General features: G+C 32.4%; 1 protein-coding gene across 1 annotated transcript; it reads left to right on the top strand.

Moving 5' to 3' along the window:
• Positions 1–1310: 1310 nt before the first annotated feature.
• LOC105321956 (glutamate receptor ionotropic, kainate 3) lies at positions 1311–22878 on the top strand. Its single transcript, XM_034453397.2, has 13 exons — positions 1311–1988; positions 4492–4599; positions 4829–5128; positions 5364–5557; positions 6536–6721; positions 8480–8686; positions 12541–12644; positions 14319–14409; positions 15752–15913; positions 16128–16281; positions 16786–17003; positions 17321–17586; positions 22288–22878. Exons 1-13 carry the CDS (start codon positions 1853–1855, stop codon positions 22682–22684), a joined length of 2523 nt encoding a protein of 840 aa, XP_034309288.2. The 5' UTR covers positions 1311–1852; the 3' UTR covers positions 22685–22878.
• The last annotated feature ends 723 nt before the right edge of the window (positions 22879–23601 follow it).

Below are 23601 nucleotides of genomic sequence, written 5' to 3'. Positions count from 1 at the left end.
GCACTATGACTTCGTAAGACTCCTATCAAATTTTTTCACAAATCATCGTCTGTTAATTTACGTCAAAATTCTGATTTTTCCTTTGTCATTGCAATTCTAAAATATCATTCAAACGGTATCCGTGCCTTTCCCGGAACTGTGGACTTCTATACTTTGCGTTAAAAAATTCATCATCTAAATCTATGTCTGCTCAGTACAGCGGAATGGTTTTCCTTAATATGAGCACCTGTACACTCGTCCATGTTTGGTAAGACTATTGTGTATGGTACTGTTTGAATTATAAATGAGCTAGGTGCTTTTGTATTACAGCACAGTTGGATATATGAATGGGTCATTGCTTCTCTGAGGTCCAGTGAGGGGAATTTTTTTAAGTAAGATAAATAACTCGATAGTGTTGAATAGTTTAGAGAAAACATCCCCTCCTCGGGCCTTCGGCCCTCGGAGAGAATGTTTTCTTTAAACTATTCAACGCTATCTCGTTATCTATCCATTACATAGAAACATGGTCGACAAAAGGGATATTTTGAATATTCCACTATTAAACAACTATAAAAAAAAATGAATGAATTACATAACTCTAAAGGTGTTCTTTTTGCAAATGTATTACACTGTAATTTTCAAGTTATTAAAGTTTTTGGTTTTTACTTATGTGTGGACAATTCGTACCCAATTTTTTTTTTCAAATTCCAAGTCCTTTTGGCTGAAACACACAAGCATTTAAATTTCAAATTATTCATTTACCAATTTTATTGTACATGACCTGTACATGATATATGTTTACACTATTTCCTTTCGTTACCGACAAACAATGCATCAATAATTGTCATCATAAAAAGATGATATCCTTTGAAGATGTCATTGCTATTCTTTGATCATTAAAAATATAAACATACGTCACAAATAAAGAAAAACGTTCGATTAACTTTATAAAATATTCATCAGAAATATAATTAGCTACAGAGGTTTCATTAATATTCAAGGGTAATAATTTTCGTGGATAAAGTGAAAATCGCAGTTTCAAGGATACGTAAATTCATGGCCAATAACCCTATCAGTACAAAATGTTGATAGAAATTGCACTTAAATGAACACTTAATCAACTTAATAACGAAATGGACGAAAATTGGTATTCATCGGATATTGATGAAACCACAATATTATGTAATTGATATATTGTCTCTTTTCTATTTCTTCCAGTTAAAAAAAACTCCACACGTCATAAATTACCAAAGCATGTAATCAATATTAATAATGTGATGTTTTCCTGCAATTGCTTTTCAAAATAAAACTGTGTTTAATAATGTGGAACTACTTGGAATAAATAGTTTATACACTCTTGGCGAATACGAAAAACAAAATCAAACTCTTAAAGGAACTTTATCACAATGGACTTTAATTATACCTGGAAAAGTTCTACCCTAGTAAAGTATGCACTTAATTGTGTCATTGGTAATTACTTTACATCATGAAGAGTCTGGTCGATTTGGTGGATGATCAGCATGGCATTTTAGCAAAAACGCATCGATTTTTTTTTCAAAATTCAAAACAAGGAGAAAAAAATACACTTAATTTCATCTCATAACCTGTCAGAGTATTTCTGGAGTTTGTCTCTAAGGTAAAGTTTGTGGCAAACATTAGCTTTCTCTTTTGGATCTTTCATACTGATTATAACGCAGAAGAGTGCAGTTTAAGAATCATGACAGAGCAGCAGCCATCAGCACGTTTTCTGAATGGGAGGTTTATAATGACCTATGCTATAGATTTTAGACTTGCTTTCAATAATCGTTATTTATGGCATTAAAGAATAAAACTATGTTGCATTCCATCTGCATAAAATGTAAAGAAGTTTTAGATGAAGCAGCGAAATCAGCTACAAACAATGTGGGACACACAGAAATATAGCAAATATGTGATCGTAATAATGTGCTTTATTTTATTTCATCACGCTAAGGAAAACAATGTTAGTGAATGCGAGAGTAAACATATTGGTAGGTAAGATTTCATCATTTTGGATGAAAAAAACAAAATTTGTTCTATTTAGAAAAGATCGGTAAACGTAATTCCTAGTTATATATATATATATATATATATATATATATATATATATATATATATATATATATATATATATATATATATATATATATATATATATATATATATATATATATATCAGGCTTGGGGCGAATTACATTGTAAAGTAATGCATTACATTACCATTACTTCATGAATTTGGGCATTAAATTACCATTACAATTATTTGATTTTCTTGAAGTAATGCATTACATTACCATTACATGAGTAAAGTAATGCATTACCATTACCATTACTTTGTTTCAAAAAGTAAAGCTAGTAAAGAGTTTTTGCAAATGTTTCAAATATATAAAAGACTCTTAAACATATCTACAGGTTCATGCTCAGTATCAGGTTCAAATTCAATGACTATAGAAGAGTCATTCTTTATTTGCTCAATCTATAATCATCTTGTGGCATTATGAACAACATATTACATAAGTAAAATGATATTTATAGACATTTGGCATGATACAATGTAGGATACGAACTAGAGACACAGAACTACATGCATAACAAAAAACAATTTATGGAATAATCGTATGTTGCGGTTATCAAAAGCTAAACAGAGATATTTCCCCAGATTACTCAAACCTTTATAATTTTGGACACTTAATTGTAGTAATTCATAAACAGATGGTTTTTCCCAGTTATATTTCTTAAGATACTGTATTTGAATCGTATTTCTTTCTACTGAGGACACTTTAAGACAAAAGATTGATGTTGCACTTTATGATCGAAGTTTCAAAGGGTTCATCTTTTAACTGCATCCTGTTAGTTTGAAAATCTTCCGAGCTATACTAAATAAATGTTTTACAGGAGCAGTCGCAGCTAGGACTGAAAAGTACTGTTTGACAATCTTTATCTTAGGATACATTAAGTGCAATAATAGAAAAAAACCCCATAAATCTTGTATTTTATATCAGTCCAAACTAATGTACAGTGTACTTAATATACAAGAGAGAGAGAGAGAGAGAAAGAGAGAGAGAGAGAGAGAGAGAGAATAAGTAAGTAAAATTATTTTCAAATGGGTTATAATATTGGAAGTGATATTAATTTTCATCATGGATGGACAGTGCATTCATTTTGATTTAAAGGTGCATGTCTGTCTCCTATTCTATTGGGACATAGCGAAGGGAAGGGGTTTAGGGTGTTTAGCATAGATTGTTTTGATACAATATATTATCCTGGGGGCATAGTGTGTTGTTGACACATTTCTTATTGAAGTGCAAACAAATTGGAGTAAATTGTTTTGATGATTAAAAACTCTTAATAACAACACTCTTAAAAATGTCATGAAATTGTGCTGTTATATTTAGTAATATTAACAATTCAAAAATGAATTTTTAAAAATCTTTTTTAATAATACAATTAAAACATTATTCTTTCTTCTTAAAAAATAAATTTAGTCAAATCCAATTTCAACTATTCATTTATTCATCACATTTTTTAAGTGATCATGCATAAATAAGCATAGTAATGCAAAGTAATGCCATGTAATGCCAGCATTACACTATATTTTGGATAGTAATGAATTACATTAGCATTACTTGTAATGCTAATTTTGTGGCATTACACATTACTAGCATTACTTTGAAAACATGTAATGCATTGCAATGCATTACCATTACATTTAGCATTACCCCAAGCCTGATATATATATATATATATATATATATATATATATATATATATATATATATATATATATATATATATATATATATATATATATATATATATATATATATATATAGGTTCGTTATTCATGATTTTGTTTTGATCTAGTGTTCTTTTGGTAAATCAAAAATGGTTCCTCGTTATACCTTTCTATTTGTAATCTACATGTACATGTATTGTCTTGCGCAAATTGTTTGATATTTTGCTGATTTCCCCTTGCCTTGTAAAACCTCTTTTTCGTCATTTACTGTTTTTAAATAATGACATTTTTCATTCACATAAACAACTTATACATGTATACTTCAATTAAGGTGGAATAACACACCTGGAAAAGCACTCATATTTACAATAAATTGCAGTTTGGGATAAACAATGATTATGTAAAAAAATTAATTCAGTAAGTAACAACAAAAAGCCTCTGCAGGATTCAAACTCCGGATGTACGGATCACAAGACCGAGTCCTTATCCTCTCGGCTATGGAGTAAGTTACATGTTGCCATTAAAAAAATTTTTAATGAAACAAATAATCGTTTCGATCAGAGGTCAGCCATTTTGTGACGATGTGTTATTCCACCTTAAAGACAAAAAGCGAGCTGCGGTGAGCTGCTCGTTTCAGGAAGAACAGTGTAAGACATGAATAACGTATACGATGAGATCAAATTTACTGCCACTGTTTCAGTTGTATATGAAGAAAATAATGCAGTAAACTTAACCACTATGAAAACATTTTTGCACAGGTATAGTTTACAGTAAATTACAAGAAGTAAACCTTGATGAAATACAAAACAACAGATGCATAATCTATTTTGTGGACTTTTCTGAACCATATCTTGTTCTACAGAAAGGTATATATTGTATTTGATCTTAGGATAATATATTTGTGAAAATTTAAAGTAATATTAAATTTTAACATATAAATGCTCTATCTTTTTTTAGTGTGTATTTGTGTAAACATTTATGTATAAATGTATGGTTTTTTTAAAATTTATCTATCAACATATTAGATTTGATCTTCTTTATCCTCCATTTATTTGACAATAAATCTGAATTTACTGTTTTATATCTCTTTCATAGTTCATGAAATGAGCAAAAAAGACTACGATTTTATCTTTTTTCCCTCAAACATCCCGACATTTATCCAAGACTTCGCCAGATATTTCACCAGCAAAACAATAATTACCGAACAGACAAGTCACTGTTGGCCCTCTGTAAACAATCCCGAAGCCACAGCATTAGATGTAATCAGCGATGGTCGCCGGATCGTAAAAGAAAGCAGACGTCAATTTCAACTTCTAAAGGTCGCTTCCATGTCAATTGCTATCTTCAAGGAACTAAGGTGGCGTTTGTCCGTCATTTTCTTCGACAATCTGTATGGTAAGAAAATTCGCAATGCAGCTGATGAATTTTATTGAACCATTGGTAAAAAAAATTATTTATATTCGTCTTTAAGCTTTATTGGAAAAATAATCTTCATGTTTTCAAAGCCATTGTGTTTTTATCTTAATCAGTCTATTCTTTTTTAAATTTATTTTATCGATGGTTTTGTATTTTACTCGCCTTATGACAGTAACAGTCATGTTTTACTTACTCGTCCAAATTTCTTTTTAAGCTCTTCTTGTTGATGTATTCACTGAGCGAATCAACCAAGATTATTTTGTACAAAAACTTTACAATGTTGACGACATTTCTGATGAGTACAATTTGTTGATGCTTCTGAAAGGGCTATATCTTGAATTGGCTGAACATCACATCAACTTTACCATTTTCTGTAGCCCAAATAATACAAGAAGGATTCTGAAACAGGTAAACTGAGACATCACATTGTTTTATAAAAACAAATATTCGACCTATACAACATTAAAAGTAGGCTTAATTGTATAGAAATACGTATGGGGTTATTTGTTTTAACTGTTGATTATTGGCTGATGGCTCATGTTCAGACTATAGACAAGTTCAAACTATTCTTTTTTAATACTGGTCTATTTTCTGTTTATACGCTGGATAATTTCACTGAACAGTGAAGTACAAAGAAATTAGAAGTTTTTGGTTCTATTCAAATGTTTATTGTTTTTAAAGAAGGAATTTTGGTGATAAACGCCCCGTGGATTCAAATGGTGAAACGAAATAGCAGTGATTAATCAGTAGTTTGCTTTTGTATGTTTGGAGAAGAAACAACAAGATGTATTTTCCGTAATGAAATAAATCTCATGTGCGTGTTTAGTGTATATGTTTGAATTAAACTTAAGCTCCTTTATAATAAACTTGCATCAGAGAGACATAAAATATAGAATGAAATAAACGCATCTTCTATGTAAACTAATGATTTTCTTTTGTTCAAAACCTAAACAGTTATAGATTATTGGCAGGGGAATATAAATAATTTACTGATCATTGCTGCTCAATCATTACAACAGTATCATAGTGACTTTATGTAAAATTGAACATTATATCCGCAAGGTAAATGCTCTAAGGAAAAGGTTGATTGTAAAGATGTACCAGATGTACCGACCTGAGAGTAGGACTATTCACACTTATAGTTTTTTGTCAAGTTGTCATTACCTTAAATCATTAATGATCTTTTTTTTCTCTGGTTTGTAATTGAAAACGCAACTGCTTAAAAATGATAAACAATGTAATGAATTATCTCTCTTCATCTCTCTCTCTCTTTCTCTCTCTCATCAATTTTTATATCATGCAGAAAATGTTGATATGATTTATTATTTTATCTTTAAATCTGGTGACCTTGTAGATTTTTTTTGCATAACGTTGAAATAATTTTAGGCGAGTGCTTTCGACCAATCCAAAGGAAACTTTCGTTTTACTGCGCTAAGAGACCATTCTTCGTGGTTCGTTGTTACCACGTCTCCAGACTTTGATGATGACATAGGGACCAACAATTCCATCCTTGACAACGTCATTTTGCTGAATCTTATTGAAAAGGAATTTGAACCTGTGGTCAATGTTAAGGTATATATGTATTACAGTTTGAAGTGGTCATTGTTAAGGTATATAATTTTTTATGCATTAGGGTTATTAATCTAACGCCAATAAACAAATCTTATCAGAATAACGAAGCCTGATTCAGTCGGAGTTGCTAGCAACCTTTTTCATAGAGTTCTAAACTTGTGAATGTCGATGACACCAATATGTTAATTATGTCATTGAATTTATGTTCATCTTATCAGATAGCCTAAGGTTTGCTTATTCTAATTCCTTAAATATAGAGGCTCAGGGTCGTCAACAAATTAACCATTATATCTTACTTGAAATTTTGAATATAAATTTGTCAGCCATTATATTCTACTTAGTAAGTAAATGTTTCATATATTTTAGCTTTGAAAATTTCCTTTTTCATATACTAGTACATGTACCTTTTTAAATGTAAATAGCGCTGGTATTAAAGGACATTAACATACAACTGGCCACAACAATCTAGTCCTCTTAAAAGGTTAAAAAAAATAGCTCCAGCGATTTAAATAACCTGTCAGAACTAAAATGTAAAATGTTAAGTGTCTTTTAACCTTATTAGAATATTGTTTGTATTGATGACGTCATTTCAGTATTTGATATATCGATGCTTTACTAATTTTCAGAGAATCAGCTTATCTGATTTTTTTCTACTTTATAATTAAAGATATTGATTTGAAGTAATTAGATCCAGAATTGAAGACAAATGATTTAATTTTGATATGTGTATTTACATCATTCTTTGACCAATAGAGCCGAAGCTCACCTGAGGTAAATAAATCAAGGCTCGAAAAAAGTCGAGATTTTTCCTGATTGTCTTTTAATATCTTTTTTCGCGAAACTTTTTTAAAACATGTGTAACAAATAAGAGCTTCCATTTGACAAAAGAAAAAGCGGTTTACCTCTTAAAAATGGACCGAGATGTAATTTATGTATACTAATAATAACGTTTTACAATGAAGCATTTTGATGTTTTTGAAGTGAATAGTACAATTGTTTGTTCCTTTTATACGTAATTAAGGGGTTTTAAGGGGCATGAAATCCAAAATTATGATTTTCAATATCTCAAAATGGAGAAAAAAAAATTGAAAAGCAGTATAAAAAAAAAGATACTCAAGATCATGTACTTCACAATATGCAACCATGATTTTTCCTAAAAGGTCCCTAAAAGGAGTTATAGGGTCGGTTTCTATATCGCTCTTTTCCAGATATCTCGAGAACGATACATAATTTTTAAACATTCAATGTATGTTGAGAAATGGCAAGAATTTTCATTCAACTTTAAGAAAATGGGGGGGACTTAGGGGCTACAATACTCATAAATCCTTTTTTACACCTCAATTCTTTGATTAAAAAAGAGTTTGTATAATCAAATGATGACTCAACCAACTGTTTTTCAGATTTTGTTTAAAAAACGACAATTTTTAGTCAAAGTTTTTTTTACTGTCTACAATCGTAAGGAAGGCCTACTCGTTTCTCGTAAATAGATCGTGTCTAGTCTGATAATAGTATTGTACAATCCTACAAAAGGATTAAAAGAACTGTTTTTCGAAGTAATAACAAATATAGAAATTGACGCCAGTGGGCTTAAATATTTGTAAAACACGACAGATGATATTTCGAATTGCAGTAATACAATTCGGATATTGTTCATTTTCTTTTATCTTGTAATTAGTCGATATGCAGTGCCTTTTGTCACCTGTGTCATACATCCTCTAGAACGATATCAATTTATGGAAACTTCTAAATTGATTGTAGAACTGTACGACAAGCAATGCCAACATTTTCTTCTTATACACATTGATGTGGAAAACAAAATTAGACTGTTCGCCTCAGTGCAATCTTTATCGAAAATTCGAACCAATTGGCTGTATTGATTCAAATGGACTACTAAAGTATTCCTCGTTTTTTCCAAATTCCAATTTTGGATTCAATCGCCGACACTTGTTTGTCACAACAATATGGGTAAGTAATAGAGATCAATTAAATTAAAGTAACCGTAATTAAGGATTTTGAAAGTAACTTTTATGGTGAATTACCTGCAGCCAGACCAAAAATATACTAGCATGCAGTACAGGTGTTCTTATTCTATCTTTTTTCTAAAGGGAAGCTCACTTATTGAAAATATCTGAATTAATACATGACATAGTACCATTGCTTTAACTTAAAACCAGACAAACCTTCTTTTCAATAAATTTCTATAGATATTTCTTTAACAATCAAAGTACTGAAAGTACTGTTAGACGGTGGCGTCGTTTGAAAGTGGCATATTACATATAACAATGAGTGATGTATGATAATTATTTTTGTAGAAAACCGCGGCCAGTATCGCATTCATGTACTAATACTTAACGTTTACTCGCACAACTAGTCGTGAGTTTCCTACATGGATAACTCTGTGGAAATCGTAGCTGTGATCTCACTCTACACTTTACAAATGCTGTGTCTCTTGGTCGTCATCTTTTGGGAAAGACCCAAAGATTTATCACAGTAGTCTTTGTCGTATAGAAGTTTGTATCTATATTTTGTATCAATATGTTTGTATATATATCAGTTGACATTAAAACCCCGTTTGAATGGTTGCCACCACATATTGAATGAATAAATCAAATCCAAAGCGATTTCATCACAGTACGCCCAAATATTTGATTGTTTGAAGAAGGGGAATTTTGGTTTTTTCCTTTTTGACCTTTGGGTTGACCCCGCAAATGGGAACAACTTTTGAAAAGTGTGGATTGAACTATTGTGCTTTAAATATATTGTGGATTTCTCAAAGTAACGAGAACAAATAAAGCTTTGGTATGATAAAATACTTATTTTTACTAACTATTTGGGCATACATATAGTATGTTAATTGTCCCTCTCGACAGCATTTTCCCTCATTTTCTTCACGGGGAAAAAGTTGCAGTCTTGTGGATCATCACATTTGCTTTTTTTCCCCTCATAGTCAGTTAATACATTAAGGTGTAAAGAAAATGGAATGGGTTTACAAGAACCTGTCTGATAAAACTGGTATTGCTTTTGGAGTGCACGTCATCATGAAACAGAAGAGTAAATCAATATTTTATCTTTGACTTTAGGGGATTATTTCCATTTGCTCACAACGAAAGTGAATGAAAATTTTAAAAAAATATCATACAGCATTCGGTCGCGGCAGTTTCATTAATCAACGTTTTAAACATTTGTTCTATTGTATTTAGCTATAGATTTATTCAAACCATTTGAATGAATTCGGGAAAGTCACATGTATATTTTATCGCTTCTCAGTACACTTTAACACGCATAAATTACTTGCTACATTAAACTTTTCTAGTAAACTTACAACAAATATTGATTAATTATACAAAATAAGTTTTTTAAAACACCAAACAAACAAAATTCAAGCTGAACACACGTTTTTCTGACCGTACAGCTGTGTATATAAAGAAGATGGGGGGGGGGGGGTAAGATGGCGCAACTGCCCTTTTGGTTTAGTTGTAAAATACAATTTCAAATTTAGCATTTTTTCAATTAAATATATTTGATATGTTATTATACAAGTTTACAAAATGGTAATTTCTACCTATATTCAGTTTGAAATATTTCAAAAAGATAAGAAAAAAATAATAAATTTTTAAGTTTTGGTGGTATCGAACCCAAGTTCTATAAAGTTTCCTAATGGCTGGTGCTCTAACCACTGAGCCATTTCATTCACAACAAAGTGCGTTGTTTAAATGCTATATGAGACAATGACCACGAATTTTCGGACTTGTATTATATTTCTAAAACTTTCAATTGTTGAGCTACAAAATGACATTTTTGAACTGTAGTGGGTCATCTCTCCACATTTTTGTTGAGTCCAATCGGTTTATTAAATTCCATTAAACCACATTTAGACTGTAAAAAAAAAATATTGAGCTCAGACCCACTCTATGAAAGAAAATGAATTGAAGTTAATCTGATCTATCTAATCAGTCCTCATATGGTCATTTTACACGCCTTATTCGCCCATCTTCTTTGATTTTATTCTTTGCATGTACTAAACAATAGATCTAGGGTTCGCAAATCCCGGCAATATTTTCGGAAAGCTTTATTTCTGTAGCTCAGCAGAATTCTACAGTCATCTATGAAGCACATTTTTTTTGCCTTCATGTTTCATTATTTATCGCAAATATAGCATGAATGTATACGCTACGGCCGATGTAGCATTGTGTTAAGTGATGACACTTTCTAACCGGTGTGTATTTCAATTGCGAGTCGCAACAAACTGGCGCATTTATATAGGCCCGCCTATTTGTAAATGCATGTTGACAAAATGATGCTAACACTTGGAAACAAATGTCGAAGAAAGTTCATAATAGAGTTGTACTCGCGAATTAAGAATCATTTGAGAACAAACGGGGCGATGTTTACGTACATATGTAAATAATGTTATCTGTTAGTGAAAAAATGCCCCCAAACCAAAGAAAAGATGCTCTCTTACATTACCGTTCATTATGTACCATAAATGTATATGGAATATCGCATGTTTTTTCTCACAAAAAAGCTAGCGTTTGCTGCAAATTAGAGATACACGAGCTGACACGCCGTGAAATCCATAAGACGTTTTACAGCATATGTAAAAAAAATCTGAACTAAAAATCTTTGAAACATCGTAAAATGTAGTTTATAAACATTTAAAATGGCGACTCGATTTGCACGTGAATTTTACAATCCGACGTCGATTAGCGTGTTTGAGAGAAAGTCAGCAGCAAGTAAAGCGTCAACATCTGCAGTAAATATTGTCTGATGAATATTGAGGTGCCTGTAATAAAATTTATGTTTCTACAGACTGAGTGAGGTACAAAATAAGGTACATTGTAAATCACAGGTCAGTCGAAAATTTAACACATTTGTATCGTAAATTTAAAGTTTTTGTGTGTTTGAAAACACATGCACACTTGTAGAAGAAACTGTGCCATTGATCGGTTGAAGTTCAATAAAATGTAATTTATGTAATATTCATTGTCAGTATCTGTTGTGAATTCTTTGGAATAAGCTACAACAACAAAAAATATACTGCTCAACTAAAACTAATGCGTTGAAAATGGCTGAATTTATCGATGAAGCATAATTGCTGAAATATGAAATGGCAAACCAGTTTAAATAGTGTGTTTCTGACAATTATTCATATCATAAAAAACAAGAAGCAATGATTGTGAGATCTCTTGACCAATTATCGCAGTGATATAGTTTATATGCAGTCCTGATACAGAGTTAAACGTCAAAACTGGCAGTTTGAGCCTTATATTATTAATACCGCGTAAGCAGATAGGGTAACGGCTCATTTAAAATAAAACACAATTTCATACATTATTTAAATGTATGTACAAAATAATTAGCAGCTATAATGCTTAAAATATCTGATAAGATTAAAATGAGTTCTCATACTGAAATCGACACGTAGATAAAACACTGCATACATGTACCTAACAGAGTTATCGTTCGTTATCCGCTAGGGTCCCCGTGAGAAATACCCTTCCGGTCAGGACCGTAGCAATAGACAGTGGCTATAAATAGCCACCGTCTAAAAAAGGAAACTTGGTCCCTGAAACGCATTCAGATAAACAAAAATTGTAATTCACAATCGAAAAGTATACAGAAGATTGTATTTCTCTCGCTATCATGTTTGTTTGTTATGAGTTTAAGACAGGGTACGATATGTTCATTGAAATATCATAATAAATAAAATAAAACTTAAAATTTCCGGCATTTGGTCATAAATGTGTATATTTATATTCTGTTATCTTGTACTAATATCAAAAATTAACTTAACTGTTAAAAGTTTTTGGTTTTCCAAGTGGCCACCGTTCACGGAAAGATTTATTAAGAATGGAACGACTGTGAAATATTTCGGATACTGTATGGATCTTCTTCGAGAGTTAGCAAAAGCACTCAACTTTACGTAAGTGCATTCAAAACCAGACCCAACCTAACAGAAGAGAGACACCAATGATACCCCGGGTGTAATTTCTGTGTCGGCTCAGGGTCTGCATCGGGTCTGTTATGGAGGATTCAGAGAAGACCCCAAGCAGACGTCAGGCTGACACAGAGCAGACCCAGAACAGAATTAAAATGCAGACCCCAATTTCAGAAGGCAACTCTTATTTTGCTACTGGAATTTGTCCCTAAATGTGTAACTAAAATACACAAGTGTCGGGCCTAAAGGCGGTAGAAAAAAAGGACGGGTCTGCTTCACACTTAACGAGGCCGAGTACAGAACGAGTACGCACGCTTTCGCGCAGCGTTTCATTTGGATTGTGACGTCATCTTTTTGCTTGGTTGACACCATGGCGTGATAGTTTCAACTGCAGATATTCAGCGAAGTTTGTTGAAAATAGCTCGTTTGATACGTAAAATTAATGTTATACTGTGGAATAAACATAAATGTCTCGAAGTATAAGTATATTTGGGCTCGGGTCGAAAACATGAAGAGGATTCAGCAAGCCTAGCCCTCTGTCACGTTTTCTTAACCCGCGTAAATATAGCTTTATTCATATATTTCAAGACAGTAACTATGTAATTTATATTAATGACCCTTAATATGTGATGTTATATATCTTTTTATTACTTAAATATGTCTTAATGTTTTAATAATACTATATAGATCACCTTTTCCGCCTTTGTCAAATAAAAAATAGCCATTATCTGACGAATCTGGGAAATTGGACATACAAAAATCAACTTTGATAAGACCCCTGGAACAAACCAGGAGGTAAAAGGTTTTTTTTATTTGACCATTTGATGCCTTTTAGCAATAACTTTAATATGTAGAACAGAAAAAGAAATCCCTAGGGCAGAAGTTTAAAAAAAATGTAAAAAATGTGCAAAATTGATACATTTCATGCAAAACCCCATAGGGGCCTATGTTAAAGATTAACAAACTTTGAGATGACCCCCTAAACAAACGGTGTGGTAAATGTCTTATTTTTTAATCTTTAAAAAATAATTATATCAGTAGAAATTCATGTAAAAAATTTCATCCAAAAATCTAGGGCAGAACAAATTAGACCCGGCCTCGTTAAGTGCAAAAAGCACACCTCAAGTGCTGACCTCTTATAAATCCAAAGCAGACCCAGAGCAGATTCAATTCTTTAAAAGTGAACCCCAACCAGACCCTTAGTAGACCCGCAGTCAGCTTTTGGGGTCTTGTTTAATAGTATTAGGTTGTGTCTGGTTTCTACATATGTATTGTAAATATCACATTACAAACTGAATATACTGTGCATTACAATTTAATTGAAAAACAACGAAATATTAACCCAACGATAATATGTGCTTCTACAGTATATTGTAGAGAAAACAAAGTTCCATCGGGGCTGTTGTGAGTATTTGCACATATACAAATATGAAACATATTATAGTTGCATGTACAGGTACTAGATTTATGGTAAATTATCCGAATAGCATATCGTAGAGAGAAAACAAATAATTTCAGCCAAGTTTTCAGAAGCGTGCACATAGATTTCGTAGTCAGTCGTAACTTTTAGAACACCGATATATTAATCTAAAGGTATTGTTTTCGATCTTTTAATGAATGTTATGAACTTAACTGTTCATTTCGTTTCTTTCAACGTAGATACACTGTGATAGAAGTGCCAGATGGGGAATTCGGGGCACTGCTGCAAAATGGGTCATGGAGTGGAATGGTGGGGCAGTTAGAAAGACGGGTAGTGTAGCCAACGAAAGCCAAACATTACATACTTTTATAATCTTCCATAAAATTTACTACTTTATAATAATATAAAGAGACAGTACGGCGCATCTTATCAAAAAACCGACTTGAAAATTTTTTCCGATCGGGTTCGGTATTTTTGTACTACTCTTGAATGTATAAACTTTCAGAAAATTTCAAAGTTCTCTACGCAATAAATATTATTATTTTATTAAAATTTATAATTACGTATAACCTATCACATATTTACATCGCAACGTGTTCGGGGTTCAGCCTTCTATACTATTACGCATGCGTATTTACTGTAAACAAAACACGTGCGCGGCTCGCAAAGAATCTCCTGGGCAGGTTTGTTGATAACAATATGTCTTTTCTACTTCTCATATGTAATAACTGTTCAAAGTTTTTAAAATAACCAGAATCATTATTTTGTAATCGCGTATTTATCGTGTTTATCATAGGAATTGCTACAACCTAAATTTATTTTTATAAATGAGGCCCCTTGAGAGGTTATTTGACATATTCATGTCAAATATCGAGTAAGTAAGGATGTGTTTAATTTAGAGAATCGCTTTAACCTCGTTTACCATGATGACCGTGGGACGAAGATCTTGTAGTTTTCAGCACGTGTCAATTACTGTCAATCAAAGTCCACGTGGAACAAATAAACGATATAAGATTATTCCGGTTTGTACGGCCCTTGAATTTCCGGAAGCTTGTAATTACGTTAATTAGGTATGTGAAAGGGATTTTCATGTATTTCAACTATTACAATCATTTATTGTTATTTTTTATTTCCTAACGATACAATAGGTAAATCTGAAGTTATTCAAACATGTGTTTTCAACTGCACTGTCTCTTCAAACAAAATGACACTTGAATTAAGAAATTAGTTTTCTTCCATTTTGGTAAAGTATTGGTTTGATAACTCGCGCATTGAAGAATCTTATGAAACACATTTTTGTTCGGATGTTTAAAAGAATCTACAAAGTGGTCCACCAAACCGCATTTATTAAATATTTTTGATAGAAATTGTTTCAGAATAGGAAATTTTATATAAATATTATACGTGATCATTAATTACAATAAAAAAAGCAAAAGAATTGTAGGACATGCGTAAAAATATACAAATTTATTATATACAATTTCATAGATAAGAAAAGCGAATTACTAACATAAGCGCATACTAAAAAAAATAAATGAGGTCTGTTTTCTCGATCCGAAAGTTCAGTTCTCAAAATGTTCGATTGGTGTTTCAATCTAAAAAGCCACATTGACTTATTATGAAACCTTGCAGTTACAATATGTACTCTACATATGAATTGAATCCAAAACAGGAAGTTGATTTAATGGTAGCTACTACCTCTGTACGCCCTGACAGAGAAATGGTGATGGACTTCACTATTCCGTTCTATTACGATACTTCTACCCTTCTGATGAAAAAACCTGACCCTAATGAAAAGAAACTGTTCATTCTTGCGAAACCACTACGATGGGAGGTAAATATCAATGACATAGACACTCTTTCAGCTCAGAACTATTTCCATTTTCTTCTTCTTTTGATGTCTAGAATTGTTAGCATGGGTGTTACATGTATAATGCCTCACACAAATATGATTGCCGTAAGTCTAGTTCAAGAAAGATTTCTTTGAATTGCAAATAAAAATCGAACTTACCCTTAACTTTATATCTGTAAACGTTTATGTATTACAGGTAATGGTATGCACGGCGGTAGTTCTGGTAGTTTCTGCCTTCTTTCTCTGTATAACAGAACAACTGTCTCCATATTACAAAGTCCATGGTACCCAGGGTCAACAGGATTTCCAGCACTCCTTTTGGTACATGTTTGGTGCTCTGCTGACTCAAGGTACTCTGCAACCAAAAACTATGAACAAAAATAAACTTAAGAAGTTCAGTGGAGACAATATGCAGTAAAACACGCTTAAAATGAAACGGCAGTGACGTTTGAATTTACTTTGTTATAAACGTAATTATTTATATCCGTCACGTTTAATACATGTAATTTAGCCTTGGTAAATAAAAATCACTGCGCTGTAAGCGTCAGTTCATTATAAGCGTGTTCGCTATAACCGGTTTCACTGTATCATCCGATAGATAAAATGTAGATGTTTCTTATAAAATTTCAAACAAATATATCTATCGTTCAATGAAATGTACGAGTAACTATGATTAATTCGAGGACATCATTAATCCATGATATTGCTTCATTTTGAGTCTTAATCTTAAACAAAACTTTATTCCTGCGATTAATGTATGTGTATGAATTCCTAGATCCCTTTAAATACTTACTCTACTAAAACTATGAGAAGTCACAAGTAAATTGTGTATGACCATCATTGTTCTGTTGAAGGAGGCGAAAGTGTTCCTAAATCCCCCAGTGGCCGTACCCTCGTCAGCGCTTTCTGGTTGATTTCTATCGTTCTGGTTGGAACGTACAGTGGAAACCTGATCGCTTTCCTAACTGTACCATTAGATAAACCGCCATTTAATTCTCTGGATGGGATGATTGCTCAGTCAGAGTATAAATGGGGTACAATTGGTGCATCCTTCTATGTGACTTGGTTTAATGTAAGATATTTTAGATATATTTTTTTTAACACTGTACCAGATTTTTTTGCCAGTCAAAGTATGGTGTATTTTGCACTTACACTAGTTTACAAACACGCCTTGAACATGTATACCTTTTTCATATGATATATCAGAGAAAAACCAGAGAATGTATAGGTCCTTACCTAACTGGAATTAAATGTGTTTCTTTAAATAAAAAAAAAATAATACTATAGGAAAAATATTGCTCTCGAGACAGAAATTCTTAATGCAAATGTATAGAAAATAATATAAATTGATCATTTGTAAAAAGACAGTACTTTAAAAAATAATTGCAGTCATCTACAGTGGATACTCTACAAGCTGTGTGGGCAGGGATCAAAAAATTTAACGAGACGGATCCAGAGGTGTTAAGTCCGGATCCTAATGTCCACATCGACAAAATGTATCGGGAGAACTATGTTTTCTTTGGAGATAAAGTTTTTATGGACATTCGAAAATCAAATCAATGCGACTTGATGACAGCTGAGGAGGAAATTCCGAATAACTATTATGCAGTGGGTCTACCAAATAACTCTTTATACACAAAAACCTTCTCCGATCAGTAAGTATCATACCATTATCTTGAATACATTATATATGGATTTAATTTTGAATCCATCACTGTTCTTAGGAATCAATTGCGGTAATTTAATAAAAATAGAATCGTTAAGGTGGGTCGCGGGTTTACCCCATAAAAAAATCTCACGATTATTATGAATTCGAAGTTACAAGGCCTCCCGTGTACCCCGGTTAGCATCGGCCTATAAAAAACAATAATTCTTAATTTTACTTTTGTATTATAAAGACTTTCTTTTTAAACAATTAAAAAGATTTGTTTAGTTGCTATTAAGAATTTTAAATTAAAAAGCCCGCCTTTGCCCTCATATTCTAAATCAGAGAATGTAGAGCAAAGAATGTAGAGCAAAGTATTTTTTTTATATACTGTAAATTCCTAATTAAACGCGAGGAATTAATATCCGCGTAAAATCGCGAGAAGCCCGTCTCGCGAATTTTAAAATCTCGCTTTTAATTTTCTGAGATATGTAAACTACATGAAACTATGATAAAATTTCGGCATTAGCGATTTTACGTTCTCGTGATTTGATGGAAAACCGTTGAATCGCGGAATTAAGTACTCGCATAAAATAAGGAATCTACAGTATATAAAATTTAGAGGAAAGGGTGGTACCAAATTTTTGAATAGGTTCCCAATCTTCACATTTTCTTTGTCAAATGTTGTTAAATGTTAATGTAAATATATGCGAATAGTCTCAAATCTAGAAAGCAGATGATATTTGTAAGATATGGAGTTTTATTTTTGCAAAATCTACACAACTAATTTAAACAAATTAATTTTCCGGCTTTGCTCCTCCCTTTTTAGACGGTGGCTATAAATAGCCACGGTCTATTGCTACCGTCCTGACCGGAAGAGTATTTCTCACAGGGACCCTAGCGGATAAGAAACGATAACTCTGTTACAGACAATGTTTTATCTATGTGTCGATTTTTGTATGAGAACTTATTTTAATCTTATCGGATATTTTAAGCATTATAGCTGCTAATTATTTTGTACATATGTTTAAATAATTTATGAAATTGTGTTTTATTTTAAATTGGCCGTTACCCTGTCTGCTTACGCGGTATCGATAATTTATGCACCAACTGCCAGTTGTGACGTTAAACTCTGTATCAGGGCTGCATAAACTATATCACTGCGATAATTTGCTAAGAGATCTCACAATAATCGCTTTAATTTTAGTTGAGGCAGAATATTTATTTTGTTGTAGCTTATTCCAAAGAATTCACAACAGATACTGACGATAAATATTACATAAATTACATTTTATTGAACTTCAACCGATCAATGGCACACTTTCTTCTACAAGTGTGCATGTGTTTTCAAACATACAAAAAACAAACATACAAAAAACTTGAAATTTACGATACAAATGTTTAATTTTGGACTGACCTGTGATTTACATGAACCTTATTTTGTAACCCACTCAGTCTGTAGGAACATCAATTTTATTACAGGAACCTCAATATTCATCAGACAATATTTACTACTGAATTTGACACTTTACTTGCTACTGACTTTTTCTCAAACACGCTAATCGATCGACCTCGGATTGTAAAAATCACGTGCAAATCGAGTCGCCATTTTACAATTTTACATATATAAACAAACCACATTTTACGATATGTGTTTCAAAGATTTTCAGTTCAGATTTTTTGTAAGCAAATAAGGGATTGAAGATATATGCTGTAAAACGTCTTATGGATTTCACGGCGTGTCAGCTCGTGTATCTCTTAATAATTTGCAGCAAACGCTTTCTTTTTTGTGAGAAAAAACAATCGGTTCAACTCATGCAATATTCCATATACATTTATTGTACATTGTGAACGGTAATGTAAGAGATAATAGTTTTGTTCACTAACCAGTTTCTGACGAATTTTTTTCGCAATAAACTGAATAACGCAATTTGATGAGCGAAGTACAATCTCATTCTGTGACTTAAATCCATATGCGCCCGTCGACGTCTCTGCTATTAGAGAACCTTTTCTTTGGTTTTGGGGGGATTTTTTCACTAACAGATAACATTATTACACATGTACGTAAATATCGCCCCTTTTCTTCTCAAATAATTTTTGTCTCGCGAGTACAACTCTATTATGAGCTATCTTCGACATTTGTTTCCATAATAGGCAGGCCTTATATATAAATGCGCCAGTTTGTTGCGACCCGCAATCGAAATACACAACGGTTAGAAAGTGTCATCACTCAACGAAATGCTACATCAGCCATAGCGTATACATCCATGCTATATATTTGCGATAAATAATGAAACATGAAGGCAAAAAATGTGCTTCATAGATGACTGTTGTTTTCTGCTGAGCTACAGAACTATAGCTTTCCGGAAATATTGCTGGGATTTGCGAACCCTAGATATAGTGTATATAGTACATGCAAAGAATAAAATGATATTTATATACACAGCTGTACGGTCAGAAAAACACGCGTTCAACTTGGATTTTGTTTGTTTGGTTTTTTTTGAAAACTAATTTTGAATAATTAATCAATATTTGTTGTAAGTTTACTAGAAGAGTTTAATGTAGCAAGTAAATTATGCGTGTTAAAGTGTACTGAGAAGCGATGAAATATACATCTGACTTTCCAAAATCCATTCAAATGATTTGAATGAATCTATAGCTAAATACATTTAATGATTAATGAAACTGCCGCGACTGTTTATTGTATGATATTAGTTTTACAAATTTTTATTCACTTTCGCTGTGAACAAATGAGAAGCGATAAAATATACATGTGACTTTCCCAAATCCATTCAAATGGTTTGAATGAATCTATAGCTAAATACAATTAATGATTAATAAAACTGCCGCGACTGTTTATTGTATGATATTGTTTTTCAAATTTTTATTCGCTTTCGCTGTGAGCAAATGGATCCACTAAAGTCGAAGATAAAATATTGATTGACTCTTCTGTTTCACGATGACAAGCAATACCAGTTTTATCAAACAGGTTCTTGTAAACTATTCTGTTTCCTTTACACTTAAATGTACCAACTGACTATGAAGACAAAAGCAAGTTAATGGTTCACAAAACTGCACTTTTTTCCCCGTGAAGAAATTAACGGAAAATGCTGTCGAGAGGGACAATAAGCATACTACATGTCTACCAAATAATCAGTAAAAACCTGATAAGTATTTTATCCATTTATTATATCCAATCCACACTTTTCAAAAGTTGTTCCCCTTTACGGGGTCAACCCAAATGTCAAAAGGGAAAACAACCCAAAAATCCCCTTTTTTATACAATCAAATATTTGGGCGTATTGTGATGAAATCGCTTTGGATTTGATTTTAATTATTCATTCAATATGTGGTGGCAACCCACATATTTAATGAGTCATTCTGGGGCAATCAAAATACAAACATGTAGTACATGTATTACCTAAAACGGAGTTTTAATGTCAACTGATATAGCTACAAACATAAAGATACAAACTTCTATACTACAAAGGCTACTGTGATAAATCTATGGGTTTTCCCCAAAAGATGACGATAAAGAGAGACGACAACATTTGTAAAGTGTGGATTGTGATCACAACTATAATTTCCACAGAATTATTCATGTAGAAAACTCACGACCAGTTGTGCGAGTAAGCGTTAAGTATTAGTACATGTATGGGATACTGCCTTTGGATTTTCGACAACATTAATAACTAAATATCATACATGTAATATGCCACTTTCAAACGGCGCCACCGTCTAACAGTACTATCAGTACTTTGATATTGCTCAAAATAGTTACGATATACTTTCTATTAATGTTTGTAATTTTTTTCTTTTGAAGGAATTATTACGGACCTAAAACTATTTTACAGACCCCCCCCCCTCTCTCCCTCTCTCTCGTTTGAGACTACATGACTGTCATAACTTAGCTTTTGAGTACAATTTCACATAGAGTAAAAAAGTAACGCTCCAATTCTTGCTGATAATCTACGTAGTTATGATATATTGCTTCCAATCTGCATTTCCAACGTACGATTCTTATATGAAAACTAAGAACTTTGTATGAATTACTACTTTAATATTTACACTATAGACCTAAATCGAATTACTTTATTATAACTAAGAGCATTTGACGTTAGAAAATGTCAAGCGGGAAACCTTGAGATGTCTTCTTTATGACGTCATAAACAAATGTGCACAAAACAGCCAATCGAGTTGTCAAAATTGAGTACAGAATTTGATGACGAAAGCAAACCCGCGACCCACCATAGTTTTAAAAAATATCAAGATATAAAATCTATGATTACGTCAGTTGCTTTTATGGACCAACTTTACAACATGCTCCTCGAAAACTCGTTTGTATAATTATGTAACCGGAAAATCACATCGTTAGAAGTTTACTAGTATCACATTCATTAATATGTTTTCATTATTGAAATAAAATCATTAAAATGAAAGATAATTTAGCAAGCAAAGCTGAACTCAATTTGGTTTAAAAGAATTAAACAACAGTATTTTACAATAAAAGAAATACTGACCTCTAAATGTTTTTTACATTGTTATATTGAACCTTAAAAAATAATTTTCCAGATTTTTTTCATATAGCAAGCACGGACATTCTTGATTATACTGCTTCTACTCAAAAGAGATATGCAGTCTTCATTATGTTGGATAGAGAACGTTTGTGTATATGCAAATCAGAATTAAATAATTACGTTGTCAATTGCAGAATAATATCACTACAGGAAGGAGGCATTCTACACACCTTTCAAGAAAAACACTGGCCGAAGTCGATTTTTTGTTTTGCACCTTCTGGTCTTCAATCGAAATCCATTTCCTTAATCGACATTCAAGCGGCTTTTTATCTAACGGGAGTTGGTATTGTTGCAGGATTATTAGTTTTGATTATCGAATTCGGCTTCTATTATTTTGCAAACAAATGCTGCAATAAATTGAATCGAGACAAATGTATACATTTACGAACTGTTGCAACAAACCCCGAAATGTCGGATGTATACCATGTACACGACAATGGGGGTGAAGTAATGCTCGAATCGCCATCCAATAGGAGATCTAGAGAGAATAAATCAATGAAACTGAAGACGAGTCATATCAACGAAATATGAGACTTTTTATCCATTCATTTTGTGCTACACATTCCTTTCATAAAGACTGGGGCTTCTCGGACATTTGCACCTAGTGACAAAAATGTTTTTTTAAGATGAACAATTAAAATAACCTGGTAGATATATTTACGAGTTTCCCTTTTTCGCCATTATTATACTACGTGTATCTATATTTTAATAAAAACTTGAACTATCTCGCTTAAAACTTTGTTGTCTTAAATTTTATATGCCATTTAGGCATTACTTACAACAAGTCAAAAATAATAAAATTTGTTTGTGTCACATGATTTAAAAAAGAGGAGTTTATGACATTAGTACTGAAGACTTCTTGTTATATGTATGCTAATAGATACAGCCCTGCTTGAATAATCAGGTTTGTTGACATACATTGTTGCGAATGCTTGTTAGTTTGAATTGACTCGAACGAGGAACAGTTGTTGATGTTTAATAAAACAAACACTAGGCTAGCCTTATGATTCGAAATTGAAAGTAGTGAGTAAGGATGCTTACTGGTGGTGAAATAAAAGTCTTATGAAACATTATTTCGGTAAGTTCTTGTATATAAACACAAACAGAGCGCTCTGTTTTCATCGCGTCGTCAGAATGAACTCCTTGATAGTTAACGTAATTTGCAGTTTTATAAACTTCACAAAGCAAATTGAAAGTTGGAAGTGGTCTAAACTTATCAAAAATCTTGACAAAAAAAGGTCTTGTGGTTACGGTTATGAATAACTTTGAAAAAAAAGTGGGGGGGGGGCGGGCTACCCCCCCCCCCCCCACTCACAAGAGCCCCCCCCCCCCCCCAGTTCCGACGCCTGTGCTGCGCAGTTATGTGTTTTCCTTCATATTTGTAATTTAAATCTTTGACAAAATCAATTTTATATTTATTTTTGTAGTAGATATAGTTATGTTGAAAG

The sequence above is a fragment of the Magallana gigas genome, chromosome 10 (genome assembly GCF_963853765.1).
Source record: "Magallana gigas chromosome 10, xbMagGiga1.1, whole genome shotgun sequence".
NCBI classification, from domain to species: Eukaryota; Metazoa; Mollusca; class Bivalvia; order Ostreida; family Ostreidae; genus Magallana; species Magallana gigas.
This window is presented reverse-complemented; position numbering and strand designations above follow the sequence as displayed.